At 38.5% G+C, this 17,114-nt stretch overlaps 1 protein-coding gene across 2 annotated transcripts in view; it reads left to right on the top strand.

Moving 5' to 3' along the window:
- The window catches only part of ttf2 (transcription termination factor, RNA polymerase II), a 41,197-nt gene extending 25,440 nt beyond the window's left edge, over positions 1–15,757 (top strand). For both annotated transcript variants that reach the window (XM_034186654.1, XM_034186655.1), the window contains exons 14-23: positions 197–350; positions 570–661; positions 2,124–2,209; positions 4,053–4,195; positions 4,310–4,489; positions 9,601–9,659; positions 10,591–10,744; positions 11,649–11,731; positions 11,907–11,981; positions 14,825–15,757. In XM_034186654.1, the coding sequence (XP_034042545.1) occupies positions 197–350; positions 570–661; positions 2,124–2,209; positions 4,053–4,195; positions 4,310–4,489; positions 9,601–9,659; positions 10,591–10,744; positions 11,649–11,731; positions 11,907–11,981; positions 14,825–14,969 (1,171 nt within the window). In that variant the 3' untranslated portion in view covers positions 14,970–15,757. The remainder of the gene's footprint in view (positions 1–196; positions 351–569; positions 662–2,123; positions 2,210–4,052; positions 4,196–4,309; positions 4,490–9,600; positions 9,660–10,590; positions 10,745–11,648; positions 11,732–11,906; positions 11,982–14,824) is intronic.
- Positions 15,758–17,114: the final 1,357 nt, after the last annotated feature.

Consider the following 17,114-nt stretch of genomic DNA (forward strand, 5'->3'; position numbering starts at 1 on the left):
CGCCAGGGGGAAAGGTGGCAGCGGCCGCCTCCGTTCTGCCTGTCAAGAATTCTCATAACCCACTCATACTGTAGGGACGGTATAAAGGAAAATTTTAGTGGTTTTGATACTGTGGCTTTTTCATACTGCGGTATACTGTGAAACCGGTTATCGGCCCATGTCTACTAACAATCGGTCTTTGTCTCTTGTTTTTCAGGTTTCTGCGTTGTTCTCCATTTGATGAATACAAGCTTTGGAAATCTCAGGTTGACAACGGCTCTCAGAGAGGGAGTGAGAGACTCAACATCCTCACAAGGACTCTGCTGCTTCGACGAACCAAAGACCAAGTGGACTCCACGGGAAAACCACTGGTATAAACACGCATATACAAACGTTATGTCATGAGTAAGTAGTATTAGTAATTTTAACTTTGCCAGGCATTCACATGTTAACAATACCTTGAGCTACTTTGCTGAATTAATCTACATGCTCCAGTAGTTAGCTGGTAGATGTGAGTTTGTTGAATCTACAACCTGGGTGTTGACTGAACTTGATCGATGTGGACTAAAGACAAATGTTGACTATTTCAGGTGTCTCTTCCTGATCGGTCCTGTGAGATTCACCGACTCAAACTGTCTGACGAAGAGCAGTCTGTCTATGATGTAGTTTTTGCCCAGTCCAGGTGATATAAAGAATCCAATTCTTTTGTGTGACTTTTGATGAAACACCATCAGTATTGTTTTTGAGTTCTGCCAGTAGAATCACACGAAGAGCTTTAAACACAGAGAATAGATCACATCAGCAGTCATTATCACACTCTGAGATGTGTGTGTCTGTGTGTGTGTGTGTTGCGGATAAAGTGTGACACATTGTGTATACAAGGATAATTAATGTGATGTTGATGTAGGGTTGCTTCTCTATTTCAACGCAACTCTCCAATACCACAAAACTTGATGCGGTTCAAAATAAACAGTTTTATAGCATTTTTTTTTTTTCATAAAACCTTCATATGAAAATGAATTCATAGTAAAGCACATCAGTGACAATAATGACCAGCAGTTCTGTGAAAAGTACTTTGTGCTCGGCTCAGAAAAACAGAAGAACTGTGTTCCACCTATTACACATGAAGACATTTATTTGTTAATTCAGTAAATATGCCCAATGTCTACAAAGATTTTTTTCTTCTTTTTTTTTTTTTTTCTTTTTTTTGCATTTGAAAATAATGTAATGAAGAGTGTAGGGCAAATCAGAGAGCCTTTACCACTCATCAAGAAAGGATTGTAGTTATTTTTATATTTGCCACCATGACAATTCACAAGAAAACTAGGCTCACCACATTGTGCATTAATTCGCCATATGAGCTGTGACGAGGGCTAGCTAGAGCCCTGGTTTAGTGCCTGAAATGTATCGATGTGTGCATGTTTAGTGTATGTGAGTTCTGCCTTTAAAAAACTGCTCCCCCACTCCCACCCCCCTGGTTTATAAAGAGACAACAGTACCCATTACTCACCACACAGCTGTTGATTTTTATTTTTTTCAAGAATGCAGATGGCAGCGACTGTCCAGAAATGCATCCAAAAATCACATGTAGAGTCTTAAAACACCTCTGGAAAATGTGGTGTCTCAAGAATTCACATACATTTGGCTTTTCCCACATAGAGACCTGTTAAAACACCAACTGCCATTCAATCTGCTTACTGCAGAGGAGGGAGGTTTGAGGAGGAGTGGCCAAGGACAGAAGCTTTGTTTATGTCCTGATGTATGGTGTAAGTGTGGTGTCTACTGGCAGAAAAATCATTCACAGCACCACTTAATAAAGTCATGTTGACTTCAAAGGTATTGAAGGAAGTGGATATGGCTTATGAAATAAGGTTCACTTTAAACTATACACCAACTACCAAATATATTGCTTACAGCAGGTCTACATTTGAGTAGCCGCATTTAAATGAGGAAAAATGCTGACATGTCTTCCTGGATATATATATAAAACTTTAATTACACCAAAAGTAAAAATTTAAAATTTAATTCATTCCTGACTTACCCCCATGACTACTGGAATAGACTCCACCCCCACGTGACCCTTAATTATAGTAAGCGGATATGAAAAATGGATGGATAATTCATTCCTTGCTCTGTTTGTTTAGGTCCACACTGCAGGACTACCTTAAGAGACATGAAGGAAATGACGTGACCAGGAAAAACACTTCCAGTTCAAATCCATTTGAAAGAGGTGAGATGCTGATTTTGCTTAGGTGCAGAGCTGATTATTGAATGTAATTATTAATTAAAAAAAATTGTCATTTTTGAATACTAACCAACAATTGTCCACAGCACAAAAAAAACAACTAGTGGAGAAAGCTTGCATTGACGTCTTTGCTTTCAGAAATATTCCCTCAGTATAACCCCCCCCCCCCCCCCGGGGTTAACAGATAGTCCATGGCATGAAAAGAATTCACAGTTTATACAGTTAATTGAATGCACTTTGCTATGAAATTTTCTAGGAAAACCCCCACCTTTGTGTACCAATCTGCTACTAACATCTGTGTGACTATCTTTCAACACCATCCACAACTACAACCCCAAATCAGAAATAGTTGTGATAGTATGGAAATTGCAAAAGGAACCAAAAAAAAAACACACAACTAAACCCAGTAATTTTTTGCATTGACTTTGACCTCTGTTTCATCAAAGACAGTATGAACTAAAAAATATAATTTCTTTTTCTGGTCAACTTTATTTTATTTGTCAATATACAGACCTGCAATACATCTTCCTCCCCCCTAAAAAGAGGTAAAGAAAATAAATAATGACGTTTCAAACTGGTGATGTCAGTACGCGATACATATCTTGGTACAAAACACTATCCACGAAAGACTGATTCTCTGATTAGCAACGATGATCACTAGTTTGTCAACAAATGCATGAGGAAATTATTGAAACGTCTACAAACTGTATTCCTCAAAGAAAGATTGGAAGAGAAGAGCATATTCTTCCCTCTACAGTGCATATTATTATTATTAAACAGTTCAAAGAATCTGGAGGAATTTCAGTGCATAAAGGACAAGGACGCAAGCCTAAGCTGAACACCCGTCATCAAGCACACTCATTCATCAATAGTTGATATAATAGCATCATATACCACATGGGCAAGGGATAACTTTGGGATCCCTTTGTCAAGTACAACCATATGGAGTTACATTCTCAAATGCCACTAAAAACTATTGTGGGGGGAAAAATAAGTGTTATGTTAGCCTTGTCCAGATATTGCATAGAATTCTCTAAGATTGGAGGTATCTGGGTTGGATCATCACATAGCGGAAATGCGTATTGTGGTCAGACAAATCAGTATTCCAGATCTTTGATGGAAAGCATGGATGCCACAAGTTCAAAACCCAGGGTCTGTCATGGTATGTGGTTGTGTCAGTGGCCTTGGCAAAGATAATTTTCTCTTCTGTAATGGCAGCATTAATTCAGGAAAGTACATTGAGATTTTAGAGCAACATATGCTGCCTCCAAGACAATGCAAAACCACATTCTGCACACAGGTGTTTTTTTTTTTTTTTTTTTTTTTTTTTTTTTTTTTGTGGAAGCTGTATCAGGTCTTCAATGCAGGAATGGATGTAATTTCTTGGGTTGATGAGTTAAATTAAATGTAAGAATAATTTCGGGAGTTTTTTAATTTGCATTTTCCTTATTGTTCTGACTTTGTCTGATTTGGGGTTGTAAGTAGAGGCTTCATTATCTGTGTTCATAGCTATCTGAACATTTACAATGCCCAAGTTTTTACTTGAGGCTGCTGCAACTGCAGCCCTTCTGACCTCCTGACACTTGGCACCTTCTTCAGGTGTGTCATAGGCTGCCCAAGACCAAAAGATTTCTCACCCTGCCAGTCTGATTAATTTTCTAGGGACATTCTTGCTGTATTTAGAAAATGCATCACTTAAATTATGTGTTTTATTATTAAGCTAAATGGTTACGAGCTTCCCTGTCAGTATAAGGCTCTTGTTGGTCAGATATCTAGCTAATCAGTATCTAGTTTTTGTAATTGTGCTGTAATGCGTCTGTGTCCTCAGTTGCACAAGAGTTTGGTATGTCCCAGTCAGACGCTGCGGTGTCGTCTTCCCAGCAGCCCCCTCAGGCATCCAGCACTGTTCACATTTTGTCTCTGCTGCTGCGTCTCCGACAGTGTTGCTGTCACCTTTCCCTCCTTAAGAAGGTCCACCAACACATTGATCAGCTGTATTGACTGTGTGCAAGCAGTAAAGAAACAGATTGTTTTCTGAGATTTTAATGATCAGAAATTTTCTTTCACTGTTCTTTTTTGGCTCAGACTCTTGACTCATCAGAGCTTCAGGGTGATGGGATCATCTTGTCTCTTGAGGAGCAGCTCAATGCTTTATCGCTCTCCTCCAGCCCCTCACCATCCTGTCCTGACCCCAAAGATAGTGTATCCCTTAATGGCAGCCGATTCCCCTCACAGCTGTTTGAGGAGACCAGTCAGAGCACCAAGGTGAGCAGCTGTTACACATGCACAAGGGGGATTTATTGTATGCTGCGTCTCCGGGCTGGTGAGTGGCGAGACAGCTCCTCTGATTACAGCATTTGAATCTTTGTTTTGTTGTGTAGTAGTGATCCTAGGATAGAAACAAAGTTGAACTGTCAAGCAGGGGGACCATTTCATCAGTATTTGTTGCAGTTTGTACCACCCTCATGTGAAGGTCAATAAAGATAATGTTGAAATTAGCCGTGAGGCTCAAATATATGTCCTCACTGTAAATGTTGAATATGGTGCACATTTGATGTTGAGAAATTCTAGTTTTCGTCTCACCAGTTTTTAGTTTTTTGGTTGTATAGAACTTTGTGATGTCATAAGGTAACTGGACAATATTACTCATGTTATAGAAAAGGATGAATGAATAAATTTTGAAGCAGGTCATCTCTCAAATTTAGTCAACTCTTCTATGATCCGAGGTAAGCCTGCACAATGTGAGAAAAGTCTGCGAAATGTGATATCAGCATTTTTGCAATAACTGTATCACTTGCAATATAAACAAATATTTAGACAAAAGATTACTTGAGTGCTTCTGCCCAGAGGTCATTTGATGCGATTTGGCAAAGTGTGTCAGCATAAGAGCACCTTTACAAATAAAGTTTACTTTTCACGTCTTAACGCTACTATACAGTATATTAACTGTTGAACAAAGACAGCTTAAAGGTGCAACTTTTCTCTCTCTTTATTCAAAACAAAATACTCTATATATTTCCTGCATGGAACTTAAGAAGCTCAGGCTGTATTTTGTTTTATTTATGGATGCCAGTTAACATTTCTCTTTTCTTTAATACTATTGGTTCAATTTATTACATTCATGGTGTATATTTACTGCTTATACTTAAAAAGGGATAATTTATGAAGAAATGTATTTTCTTATCCACAAGCATTTCAGTTTATGTCAATTCATTGTGGTTTTGCTAAAAAAAAAAAAAAAAAAATCTGCTTATAAGTAGAACTACAGGGTGTAGAAAAAATATAAACACATTGTATTCAGCATATTAGCATAAATAAACTACAGCACTTAGAGATTACTTACCTCCACCAAGGAAAAACTTCTCTAAACTTGGTAACCACAGGGCATCGAAAAGAAATTTAAGCCCACAGTGGTTAAATGTTATAAAACAAAACAAAATTTCTCTCGTCTACAAAATTAGCCAGCGAACTATTTAAGTATTTATTATTGTCTTATTTATTCTTCACGGAGGCAAAGCCAGGTACCTCTGCTAGTATGTTTCATTTCAATTTATTGAGCGCCAAATCACAACAAAGCTGCCTCAAGGCACTTCACATGACAAAAAAGTAAAATTTTGAAAATTATGACAAATTTGTAATGTTATGAAAGCCAATATGACGGGTTGTTTCATTAACTACACACTTTAGTGTAACAAAAGTAAATCATCGCTTTTAGCCATATTCAGTGACTTGGAAAACGTCATGTATCATCCTGTCTGACTTGTCTGAAGAAAACTGGTTGTAAAAGTGATGATTTATTTGTTACATTAAGGTTCCAATTACTTCTGCAACCCATATTTTTATTTTGTTTATGTCATGTTACAGAGATTAGCTTTCACTGAGTTTGAAGGGCATCAATTTAGAAATTGTTCTACACAGATTTCTCTTTTAAATTTGATATGTCAATATTCAGACACGCAATAGCTTCAGGGTTCACATTTTTCTTGCTACTTTACATAAAAAATGGCAAACCCTTATGACAAAAAAATGCAATTGAGGCCTGATGTTTTGCAGTTTAAACATGAACTTTATTATAAATAACTACAAATACAACTAACGTATGATATGCTGCCTTCATTTGGATTGGCAGTCACCCAGTTGCATCCCTCAGCATTTGCATAGAATGGACATCTCGTCTATTTTAGCCCTGCCAAGCTGATGGTATAGGGACCACTTGTCTCTTGTTGCTTTGAAATGCCCACTCTGATTGAAAATGAATGGCAGCTGGTTGGTTTGCCTTTGTCGCTTAAAGCTAATGTGACCAAGGGGGTAATGAGGGTTCCAGCCATGATGGACAGCTTTGGAAACAATACTGTCTGAGCACCCTCTGCTGGACAAACTACATAATGACACAGTTTCCAGCAGCCAAAGCATTTTTCTGCATTGTTTATTCAGTAAAATAAAAATTTTCATATCAGCAAAAGTAACACCAATACCGATATGTTGAAGAAATGCTCATATTGGTGGCTGGGTGGTTGGCTCTCACTGCGGTATTGTATCACTTCCTGTTCCGGAGCACAGCGGTGTTTTGCTGTATCTGTTAGCTGTTTAATCTGTGCAGTTAGATTGATCTAGTTAACTAGATAACGATTTGTTTCACAGTGTAATCTTCACGTGCCTTAACTAAAGCACTCCCTCTGCTGAATCACCTCTAAATTATTTACACATTATTCACTTTGTGTGTTTTTAGGAATTCGCTAGCTTAGCGCAGCTACTACCTCTTAGCCGGTTTAGCATGGAGGCTTCTCCTGTCTCTCCCGCACTTTTCTGCTCTGGGTGTGAAATGTGCCGAGTATTCCTTTAACTTTAACTAGTAATGACTTCATGACTTTCTTTGCTAATAAAATTTTAACTATTAGACAAAAAATTACTCATAACCATCCCAAAGACATATCGTTCTCTTTGGCTGCTTTCAGTGATGCCGGTATTTGGTTAGACTCTTTCTCTCCGATTGTTCTGTCTGAGTTATTTTCATTAGTTACTTCCTCCAAACCATCAACATGTCTATTAGACCCCATTCCTACCAGGCTGCTCAAGGAAGCCCTACCATTAATTAATGCTTCGATCTTAAATATGATCAATCTATCTTTATTAGTTGGCTATGTACCACAGGCTTTTAAGGTGGCAGTAATTAAACCATTACTTAAAAAGCCATCACTTGACCCAGTTATCTTAGCCAATTATAGGCCAATCTCCAACCTTCCTTTTCTCTCAAAAATTCTTGAAAGGGTAGTTGTAAAACAGCTAACTGATCATCTGCAGAGGAATGGTCTATTTGAAGAGTTTCAGTCAGGGTTTAGAATTCATCATAGTACAGAAACAGCATTAGTGAAGGTTATAAATGATCTTCTTATGGCCTCAGACAGTGGACTCATCTCTGTGCTTGTTCTGTTAGACCTCAGTGCTGCTTTTGATACTGTTGACCATAAAATTTTATTACAGAGATTAGAGCATGCCATAGGTATTAAAGGCACTGCGCTGTGGTGGTTTGAATCATATTTATCTAATAGATTACAATTTGTTCATGTAAATTGGGAATCTTCTTCACAGACTAAGGTTAATTATGGAGTTCCACAAGGTTCTGTGCTAGGACCAATTTTATTCACTTTATACATGCTTCCCTTAGGCAGTATTATTAGACGGCATTGCTTAAATTTTCATTGTTATGCAGATGATACCCAGCTTTATCTATCCATGAAGCCAGAGGACACACACCAATTAGCTAAACTGCAGGATTGTCTTACAGACATAAAGACATGGATGACCTCTAATTTCCTGCTTTTAAACTCAGATAAAACCGAAGTTATTGTACTTGGCCCCACAAATCTTAGAAACATGGTGTCTAACCAGATCCTTACTCTGGATGGCATTACCCTGACCTCTAGTAATACTGTGAGAAATCTTGGAGTCATTTTTGATCAGGATATGTCATTCAATGCGCATATTAAACAAATATGTAGGACTGCTTTTTTGCATTTGCGCAATATCTCTAAAATTAGCTCTTGTCTCAGAGTGATGCAGGTTGTCCTAAAAGTTCCCTGAAAAGCCTTCAGTTAATTCAAAATGCTGCAGCTAGAGTACTGACGGGGACTAGAAGGAGAGAGCATATTTCACCCATATTGGCCTCTCTTCATTGGCTTCCTGTTAATTCTAGAATATTCTTCTTCTTATAAGGTTTTGAATAATCAGGTCCCATCTTATCTTAGTGACCTCATAGTACCATATCACCCCAATAGAGCGCTTCGCTCTCAGACTGCAGGCTTACTTGTAGTTCCTAGGGTTTTTAAGAGTAGAATGGGAGGCAGCGCCTTCAGCTTTCAGGCTCCTCTCCTCTGGAACCAGCTCCCAATTTGGATCAGGGAGACAGACACCCTCTCTACTTTTAAGATTAGGCTTAAAACTTTCCTTTTTGCTAAAGCTTATAGTTAGGGCTGGATCAGGTGACCCTGAACCATCCCTTAGTTATGCTACTATAGACTTAGACTGCTGGGGGGTTCCCATGATGCACTGAGTGTTTCTTTCTCTTTTTGCTCTGTATGCACCACTCTGCATTTAATCATTAGTGATTGATTTCTGCTCCCCTCCACAGCATGTCTTTTTCCTGGTTCTCTCCCTCAGCCCCAGTCCCAGCAGAAGACTGCCCCTCCCTGAGCCTGGTTCTGCTGGAGGTTTCTTCCTGTTAAAAGGGAGTTTTTCCTTCCCACTGTCGCCAAGTGCTTGCTCACAGGGGGTCGTTTTGACCATTGGGGTTTTTCCGTAATTATTGTATGGCTTTGCCTTACAATATAAAGCGCCTTGGGGCAACTGTTTGTTGTGATTTGGGGCTATATAAATAAAATTGATTTGATTTGATATTGCTTGATATTATCAGCCAACCAGTATATTGTTCAGGTTCTACCAGCAAGGTACAAATTACCTCATATCAGTTACTCTAAATCGTCTTATCATGAACTAGAGGAAAATGGCATTTGCCATGAAAATGTTCAGTTCTTACTTGATGTCTGTTCACACTGTTGAAACTGAAGCCTTCTCTCAGGAAGGTTTTGGAACAGAAACCTGCCATATTCCCAACTAGAACACACCATCTTCAGTAGTATTTATGTGCAGTCACTCTGTGTGTTATTCAACACCAAACTAAAAGAGCCAAACATACAAACACATCAGTGTTTCTTTGTGTTACACCAAGATTGTGTTTTTTTTTTTTTTTTTTTTTTATGCCCTCTGTGTCTTCATGGGCAAGAACATAGTCTCATACAAGTCTTTAATCAAATCTGCATTTATTAGTACAAAAATAATTTATTCATATTTCTATTAACTTTTTTATCTTATTGTTTCAGATTTCTGCCATTGTCTCAGAGCTTAAGTCTATCAGGCAGAAGAATGACAATCACAAAAGGTAAAGAGTTGAATTCTCGTTTTCATCTTGATTTTTTTTTTTTTTTTTTTTATACATCCTATATCAGATTTTGCCCCCGCCAAATTCACAAATTCTCATGGTGCCTGCAATTCATTAAAAGGTTATCAGCAACAAGTCCATAAGCCAGGTTCTGTCATGGTATGGGGTTGTGTTAGTGCCTTTGGCAAAGATAATTTACACTTCTGTGATGGCAGCATTAATGCAGAAAAGCACGCTGAGATTTTAGAGTAATATATGCCACATTCAAGATGTGTTTTCCAGAGCCATCTTTGCGTTTTTCAATAAGACAATGCAAAACTACATCCTGCACACATTACAAAAGCATGGCTCTGAAGGTAGAGGGTATGGATACCCGACTGGCTTGCCTGCAGTCAATGGTTCAGCATCCCAAGTTTTTTTTTTGTTTTTTTTTTGTTTTGTTTTTTTGGAATGTTTTGCAGCCCTTAAATGCAGGATTGGATGTGTATTAACAATTGAAATGAAGCAGAAAAGAAAAAAAAACATGAAATATTTTAGGTTCATACTGTCTGCAATGAAACAGTCAAAGTAAATGTAAGAATCTTTTTTTTTTTTTTCCCCATTTTCCAAATCATCCCAACTTTTTCTGGTTTGGGTTTGTAAATTGTATGTTTTAAATTGCTGCATGGCATACTGTGAGCTTCTTATGTAACCTAGCAGTTGTGCCGCTGGAACCAGTTTGAACTTTTCATGATTTATGTCAGCACTCCTGTTTTTGCACTCAAAAATGGTGGAAGGCTTCTGTGATTTTTTTAGATTGACTCAGATTCAGTAAGGCTAACTGTAAATGGAAAAACATCTATACTCTGTAAATCTGTCTGTAGTCAAATCTGTAAACCCAAGAGAACCATCAAAGTGTTGTGTAATTTACGTGATATCTCCTGTACTACAGTGTGATTGTGTCCCAGTGGACAAGCATGCTCCATATTGTAGGAGTTCATCTGCAGAGGTTGGACCTGACATACAGCGTTATCGATGGAACTGTAAACCCCAAACGCCGGATGGACTTGGTAGAGGAATTCAACACAAACCCTAAAGGACCACAGGTAATGTGAGCCCGCCTGTTCACCGATCAATTAAATGAAAATGAAATAGAAAAATTGCTCTAAACTATTTTAACGTGGAGCTTCTTGTGGAAACACTGACCAGGGAGGCATTTAAAGATTTATAATGAGATACATACAGTGGTGCAGTGGTTGCCACTCCTACCTCATAGCAAGAAGGTTTTGTGTTCAAGCCCATCAACGCCAAGTTCTTTTCTGTCTGAAATTAAATTTTTCTTCTCTTGTCTGAGTTCCCTCCTGATACTCTAGTTTCTTCCTACCAACAAAATATGCACATTATGTTCTTTGTCTCTATAGATTTGGAGTTGTTTCATGGGCATCCAGCATTAAAAAACTTGTGCCAAAACAGGACGGGGATTGTAAAAATCAGAGTGATGTTGTTGCAACTCTGAATGATTAATAATAATGTTAGAAGTTTCTTCATCGTATGTCACAGCTTCGTGAAGTGTTTCTTCGTGAAGAAAACGGAACAAATATATCTTAGAATCAATACTAGGCATACTAGCTGAAATTTCATATCTTTTAAAAATGCATTTATTTTATTTTTCTCTGAAGATGTGTGTGAGGGAAATTAAATCTGGCTGGATGTCTTCAATAAGCGATAATTGGAGTTTGTGTTCCGATTATCGCAACATCTTTTAGACCGCTTACGAAATATCAGTGAAACTTTGCACAAGGGTGCAAAGTTTCCTTCATTCCCATCTTCACCGTGTGAAAATGGGAATGAATGAATGAAGGAATGAAGGAAGATATTTCTGGTTTGATCTCTTCAAATTTTATTTTTTTATAATGCATCATATTGGTCAGGTGCATGTATAGAGGTTGACCAGTCTATTAATTCAGGTATTTCATCATAAAATGATACATGTTTAAATTTCTGCCAAAGGTGATGCTGCTCTCTCTTTGTGCTGGAGGAGTTGGACTCAATCTTGTTGGTGGGAATCATCTTTTCCTCATGGACATGCACTGGTGAGACAAAACGCACATACCTGATAAAATGTAACAGTGTTTGTTAGTTGATTTATGTAATCATGGCTCTGTCCATCACTACAGTTGTAAGGATTATTTATTTGTAATGCCCTCGGGTCCCCAACAGATAATGTGATGGCAAAATATTTACAGTTGGGTTTTTTCCTAATGGCAGGAACCCAGCTTTGGAGGATCAAGCCTGTGACAGAATCTATAGAGTTGGACAGTGTAAAGATGTCACCATCCATAGGTAACTAATCAGCACATAAATTACAGTATATCAGTCATGAAAATACATTTACAAACAAAGAAGTAAAGAATAAGAAGTTATCACATGACAAATATGAAACAAAACAGGAAACTGATACATTATTCAGCCACAGTCACTACAACTAGAACTATGACAAATACATCACCTTTACATACACAGAATTATTCACTCAGTCAAATGTGTTTGAGGAAGGAATATCATCTACAGGATTTTATTAATCCATTTTCATGCACTTAGGGGTCTATATCTGAAGGCAGCATTGAGGGAACGATTGTCATTCTGTAGTGGTGCTGGAAAGTCAGTGGAGTTGAAATGTCACTGAAAAGATGGTATCGTTAACTTCAGTGAAGTAACTTTACCCCAAAGGAAACAAGGTTTTCATAGGAATTGTTGGTCCTGAATTTAATACAGCACAGTGTTTCCCCTACAGTATTACCAGCCTGGCAGGCCACCAGGCTAATGAGAACCCCCACCAGGCTAGAAATATTTTAACGCCAACGATATCCATTAATTTATCAGTAATTATTTCATCACGTCCAGAGCACTTTTATTCTGGTATTGTCTGACACAAACAATCTTCTGTGAAGCAGATGTTATTTTGATCATGATTTAACCGGACATGAATCACTCATTCACTCACTCATCTTCAACCTCTTACTCCAGTTAAGGGTCATGGTGGGCAGGAGCCTATTCCAGCAGTCATAGAGTGTGAGGCAGGGTTCACCCTGGACAGGACTCCACTCTGTCACAGGGACAAAAATAGACACAAACGCATTCACAGCGCACACCTACGGACAAGTTAAAAGTTCCAATCCATGTAACCTGCAGGTCTTTGGATGTGGGAGGAAACTGGAGCACCTGGAGAGACCTCACAAAAACATGGGGAGAACATGCAAACTCCTCACAGAAAGGCTACAGGTGGGAATTGATCCCATGGCCGTCTTGCTGTGAGGCAACAGTGCTAACCACGAGGCCATCGACAGCACGGTCATCATCTCATATTATTTTATTAATCTTACCTGTGGTCACATGACTGCAGTGTGACATTAAAAGCTCCCGCTGTGGTCCACATCAGTGCAGTCAGAGCTTTCAATCAAACGTGTCAGGCATCAGAATCTGACATATGGTTGTGCTCAAAATGTTTACATACTCAAGTTACATAAATTCCTGCAGAATATTTGATTTTTGTTTTTTTTTGGTCCATTTTTCAGAGAGTATGAATAACACAAAAACTCTTTTTTTCAGTCATGGTTAGTGGTTGGTTTAAGCCATTTATTGTCAAACAACTGTGTTTAAATCATAATGACAACAGAAACTATTCAAATGACCCTGATCAAAAGTTTACATACCCCTGTTCTTAATACCGTGTGTTGCCCCCTTTAACATGAGCGATAGCTTGGAGTCTTTTGTGGTGGTTGTGGACTAGGCTCTCTGATTGTAAAGCTGCCAGTGAATATGTCTTGGACTTTATTTACATCCATAATGAAGAAATACAAACTGTATCGCACTCTATGATAAATCTGCATGGAGTAGACACATCTCAAAAACTGAGTGACTGTGCAAGGAGACAAAGGACAACTCTGTGAATGTCCTTGAGTGGCCCAGCTAGAGCCCAGACCTGAATCTGATTGAACATCTCTGGAGAGATCTGAAAATGTCTGTGCACCGACGCTCCCCATCCAACCTGATGGTGCTTGAGAGGTGATGCAAAGAGGAATGGGCAAAACTGCCAAAATATAGGTGCACCAGGCTTTTGGCATCATATTCAAGAAGACTTGAGGCTCTAATTGCTGCCAAAGGTGCAGCAACAAAGTATTGAGCAAAGGGTGTGAATACTTATGTACACGTGAGTTTTTTATTTTTAATAAATTTCAAAAAGCTTTTTTGATGTTGTCATTATGGGGTGTTGTGAGTATAATTTTGAGGGGAAAAAAATGAATATACTCTGTTTTGGAATAAGGCTGTAACATAAGAAAACGTGGAAAAAGTGAAGCGCCATGAATACTTTCTGAATGCACCGTAGCACGTCCCCTTTCTAGATTGCTGCAGCAACTGGTGTTGCAGTCAATTTTATTACTGAAGAGTGCAAACTGCCCGTTTTTATTAAGAGTTAAAATATAGGGTAATATTTCCTGCACACACTTTTTTGAGAGCGTCTCGGCTGCATGAGAACGACATCAGAAAGTTTACTACATTTGTACAGACTGGGCTTTTTGTCACAGCAGCTGAGAGACGACCTTGGTATCGTACACCTTTACAAAAAGGGAGCATAATTTGAAAAGAACTGTTGCCATCTTGCATAATTCATTCAAGCAAATGCACTCAGGTCCAAAGGGTGGTAATTAAACAAGTCACCAAACTAGTGTTGGACATTTCAAACCAGCCACTTGTTCTGCTTTGAGTTTATATACAGTCTGGGTTTGACTCATATTGCCATCTCCTAAAGGCCTGTCCATTTTTTTTTATACATTTGTTATTGTAGGTCCTGCAATTAATCAAAGCTGTGGAAAAGCTGTTTGTCATTTCACTCTGTACAATGCAGACATGCAGTTTTCCCCCACTGAACGTTAAATTGTCTGTAAGTGTGCAAGCGGAGGTGGATGTGTTTGTCTATATGTGGCCCTGTGACAGACTGGTTTCCTGTCCAGGATGTACCCCACCTCACACCCTGTGACTGCTGGGATTAGCTACAGCCCCCCGTGACTCTTAATTGGAGTAAGTGGTTGAAGATGAGTGAGTTGAGGGAGAAGCTCCACTGTGGCTTGTCAACCATTGTGCTTATAATTTGATGCTTTTGTCATCATATGTCTCTGTGTTTCCAGGTTTGTGTGTGAAGGTACTGTGGAGGACAAGATCTCAACACTGCAGATGAAAAAGAAGGAACTGGCCCAAAATGTGTTGTCAGGAACAGGAAGCACCATGACAAAACTCTCTCTGGCTGACCTCAGATTAATTTTTGGTGTCTGAACCCAAAAGTGGGCGAGAGTCTGTGACACTCCTCCACAGGGACGTGCACTCAGCTTTTGTTCAGAAACACACTTCATTCAGACTTTAGGCCTGTCAGAGTCTGAAATCAGCCACCTGCCATTTAGCCTGAATGCCTTCACATTTTGTCTTGTACTGTTGTCAAACCGTGTAATGAAGTTTTATGTTTATTTTAGTTTCTCCACTTTCAATTCCATGTACCATCTCAAAGGTCCTGTAGATACTCTGGCCAGTGGAACGTTGATGGAGATTTTGTTTGTTTGTGTATGTTTCTTTTTGAAAGACAGGAAAATGTTTCTATCAAAGTAGAAATCTTTGAATATTTAAATTTTGTGCCTTTCTCTCTTTCTGTGTTTAATATTTGGAAAGTACACACCAGCTGTCTTCCGGTTATAGAGGAGCACTGAACAGGTTTTTCTTCAATCTGTGAACCCAGATAGATCCTTTCTTGCAGCTGATGGTGAGTTTTCTAGAACCCACTACTACTGCTGATCACTGTTTATATTTTCATGTACTCTGTGTGATGGAATAATTTTATGATCTTTTTATGTACATTGAGTGCGTTGTCACACTCGCTCATCTGGGATCGGGTCACGGCTGACTGAGTTGTATTATTCATTTTTTCATCCTGAAATAACGTCTGATTTTACTAAAAGATCTCAGAGTTCAAACTGATGTCACCGACTGTCCCATGTGTTTGTGCTTCCACATTGACATTACATGGACTGTTGACTGATGTATCGCCTCAATAAATGGTGACCATTAAAGTGGTGTGGAGGGCTGTGGGAATATTTGTTGTACCGGAGAGGTATATTACCGCGGCTGCCATTTGGAGTTCATTTGTGACTGTCTTTTGGAGACTTTCTGCACTATTAAATGACCTGTCAACTGTAAGTTATTAAAACTTGTGAAAAAGGATCACACCTGGATCAGGTGCAGTTCACTGCCAGATGTTCTTAAATTAAAATGCCTTTGGCAAGGTTTCTCTGCTTGAATGATACATGCAGTGATCACAATAGACAGTGGTAAAATGTAAAAAAAAAAAAAAAAAAAAGTAATCCAAAACATGTCAGTTTTTATTCAATGTATTTGATGTTTAGATTCAGTTGTATGACTTCCCTCTTAAAGTGTAATTGCAAATTAATGTGTTTATAGCTGGAAAGGGTTGGTATTTATGTGACTGACATGACTGATATTTTCCAGTATTTAATAAATATTCAAATGGCATGTGGTTGGTGGGGCAGCACAGTGGTTTCGTGGTTAGCATTGTGGTCTCACAGCAAGCATGTTTGGTGGATTGGAAACTTTAAATTGGCTGTAGGTGTGAGTGAGAGTGTGAATGTGTTTGTGTGTATGTGGCTCTGCAGTGGGCTGGTGTTCTGTCCAAACTACCCCCTCTCTCACTCAATGACCGCTGGGATAGATACCAGCCCCCAGTGACGCTGGAATAAACAGGTATAGAAAATGAATAAATGTAGTTGGTGTTCTTTTAGCCACAGTGCCCAATAAATATACACCCACATCATGTTTCTATTTTTACATATGTAGCTTTAATTTTTAAATGCACTTATTTCATTTAGTCATGTGGATATTAGGAGTTTTTTATGGCCTGTTATAAAATTTTGATTAAATTTAAAAAGCAAGACGATTAAGTCAGTATCTATGTTTTTATGTGTTGTTTGTAGTTGTGCAGTCTGGTTATATACAGTAAATTTCGAGTGTCTTTTAGGTTAAATGCAGACATTAAACGAGGTCTGTGTTTAATTATTACAGTATGACAAAGGAATGTGGAGCATCTGCAGTATTTTTTGACCTGTTTAGTGTGAAATGAGGATATTACTCATGAATGTTACATGAACGCCTCTGACTTTATTTGCTAACTCAGCAAGTGGAGGATTGATTTCATTACAATTATGTGGTGACATGAAGGGCTGAAGGAATTAAAAGAAAGATCCTGATGTGGTTCAGAATCATCTTTTAAAGAGTCGGCTTGGTCACCTTATCTTTACCTACTGATGTTCTCATGACTGTGTTATAGCAGTTTTTTAACACACACACACACGAATATACATATGTGTGTGTATATATATATGGTTGAGGTCAAAGTTGAAGAAATGTGAACTTTTG

The sequence above is a fragment of the Thalassophryne amazonica genome, chromosome 14, assembly GCF_902500255.1.
Source record: "Thalassophryne amazonica chromosome 14, fThaAma1.1, whole genome shotgun sequence".
NCBI classification, from domain to species: domain Eukaryota; kingdom Metazoa; phylum Chordata; class Actinopteri; order Batrachoidiformes; family Batrachoididae; genus Thalassophryne; species Thalassophryne amazonica.